At 40.2% G+C, this 2,458-nt stretch overlaps 1 protein-coding gene across 1 annotated transcript; it reads left to right on the forward strand.

Annotated features, from left to right (window-relative positions):
* Positions 1-418: 418 nt before the first annotated feature.
* LOC307097201 (zinc finger protein 706-like) lies at positions 419-995 on the forward strand. Its single transcript, XM_079767228.1, has one exon. It carries the CDS (start codon positions 459-461, stop codon positions 687-689), a length of 231 nt encoding a protein of 76 aa, XP_079623354.1. The 5' UTR covers positions 419-458; the 3' UTR covers positions 690-995.
* The last annotated feature ends 1,463 nt before the right edge of the window (positions 996-2,458 follow it).

The raw sequence follows: 2,458 nt of genomic DNA on the forward strand, positions 1-2,458 counted from the left end.
TCCCCAGTGTGGGGCCAGCAGGAGGCAGCTGATCAATGATTCTCTCCCATCATTAATGTTTCAATTTCTCTCTTCCTCTCACTTCCTCCCTGAAATCAATAAAAAAAAAAAATTTTTTTTTAAATAAAAGAAAGGGGGATTCAAGTATGTACTGTATACAGTATACGACATTCTGAGCTAGAGATGAGGTAAGGTGCCTTCAGGGCCTCCAAGGTTCATTGCAAGACAATAAGAACAGGTGTTTAGTAAATAAAAGTTTGCTCTGCCATGTGGGTGGGTCCAAAAGGTAATTGCTGGTAAACTCTTATAGGCTAGGCCTCTAATTCAAATTCTTCTAGGCAGTTAAAGGTGGGAACAGATCTCTCCTGAGCCTGTGGCTAAAGTTTCCTTTAGCTCAAAATAATCTGTATGGTTCGCCCTGCGAGGTCTCTCCGACGCAAGACTGTCCCGGCCCGGATATGGCTCGTGGACAGCAGAATATTCAGTCTCAGCAGAAAAATGCCAAAAAGCAAGCTGGACAAAAGAAGAAACAAGGACATGACCAAAAGGCTGCTGCCAAAACTGCCTTAGTATATACCTGCACTGTCTGTAGGACACAAATGCCAGACCCTAAGACCTTCAAGCAGCACTTTGAGAGCAAGCATCCTAAGACTCCACTTCCTCCAGAATTGGCTGATGTCCAGGCATAAAGTTGTTTACAGGTGAATTCATGACACCTTTGACTCTTCTACTGTCTCAGACCTTAGGTAACAAACCTGCAGCTGCTTTTCTAACAAACTGTTGATCAGCAAAAATAAAGGGGCTACAGAAACACTCATTTTTATGCTGTTCCCTTCTGGGCTTCATGCAAAGACAATTCTGTGTAAATGTACAGTTGACTCTAATTTGGAAATCTGAAAATCAGTCCATCCTTGTTATAAAAAATGTTTTACAATTGTAATTATATTGATGTTCATATTGTGTAAAATAACTCATTTAATAAAGTAGTACTTTGATTTTACAACATCACAGGAAAAAAAAAATAATAATCTGTATGCCACAGAGGCACATCCTGGGTTACTCCTTCTCGAACCCCACAAAAGTCAGCCCAGCATTTGTAAAACCAAAATATGGGAGTGGGGAGAGATAGGGAAGCTAGATTTCTCTTCTGTTCGCTTTGATCAATTCAATGTGCTTTAGAGTTAATTATCACCAAATCCTTTCAGAGATAAATATTTTTATATCAATTTAAAAGATGATGGAAAGCCCTGGCTGGTTTGGCTAGGTGGATAGAGCGTCTGCCTGCCGACTGAAGGGTCCTGGGTTCGATTCCAATCAAGGGCACATGCCCTGGTTGCGGGCTTGATCCCTAGTAGGGGTTGTGCAGGGGGCAGCCGATCAATGATTCTCTCTCATCATTGATGTTTCTATCTCTCTCTCCCTCTCCCTTACTCTCAAAAATCAATAAAAATATATTTTAAAAAAATAAATTAAAAAAAAATAAAAGATGATGGAAATGGGATGTACAGTGGCTCTAAATTTGGTCATACACAAACTTAAGGCTAACCAACCACAAAACCATGTAGTACTAATCATATACAGGGGAAGTGGATAGTCAAGCAAGCCCAGGTATGTCTGGCTTCAAACCCCTTGCTCTTTCTACTCTGCATGTTGAGTTTTGCTTTTTGTAAGCACTATCCTGGGAGGGAAGAAAATCAGCCTGAGTATGTTTAGTAAATGTGTTAGTTTTATAAGTTATAGAACTACTAATAGCAAAGAAGATATGACTGGGCCTCCAAGACTGAAAGCAAATCAGAAGCCTTTGAATTAGCAGAAACTCAAGAGATCATTTATGGCCCTCTACAAAAGTTTATAAAATTATCAATATATTTTATTGCATTCTCAGAGAAAAATGTTCCCAGTTACTTCTAAATTATGCCTTGGGTTCCCACCACTGAACTAGAAACTTCATTATGAAATCAAACATAATATCTTTGCCGAATTCCAGCCACTATTCCCCACTCCTACTCCATAGTGCAAGTCCATCTGCACCAGCCCACCTTCAAATATGACTCACTTCCCAAATTTCACTGTGCGGAGTATTAACATAAGCATAAATCTAGCTAGGATCTAATGACATTTTAATTGTTCCAGCTAGCCTGGGGCATTTACTCTCTATTCCTCTTTTTAAAAATATGTTTTTATTGATTTATTTTTTTTTTGAGAGAGAGAGAGAGACAGAGAGAGAGAGGAAGGGAGAAATATCAATGTGACAAAGAAATATTAACTGGTGCCCCAATCTGGGATGATACTGGCAGCCTGGGCATGTGCCCTCATCAGGAATCAAACAGGTGACCTTTTGGTGCACTGGACAACACCCAACCAACTGAGCTACACCTGCCAGAGCTCTCCATTCCTTTGGTAGTAGGGTTGGCGGGTGCTATGTATATGGGGAGGGCTACTGACATATGTTGCTTCA

The sequence above is a fragment of the Cnephaeus nilssonii genome (assembly GCF_951640355.1).
Source record: "Cnephaeus nilssonii genome assembly, chromosome: 3".
Classification (NCBI taxonomy): domain Eukaryota; kingdom Metazoa; phylum Chordata; class Mammalia; order Chiroptera; family Vespertilionidae; genus Cnephaeus; species Cnephaeus nilssonii.

What these genes read in the sequence shown, in the direction of transcription:
- LOC307097201 (XM_079767228.1), top strand. Translation starts at nt 459, where the DNA reads ATGGCTCGTGGACAGCAGAATATTCAGTCTCAGCAGAAAAATGCCAAA.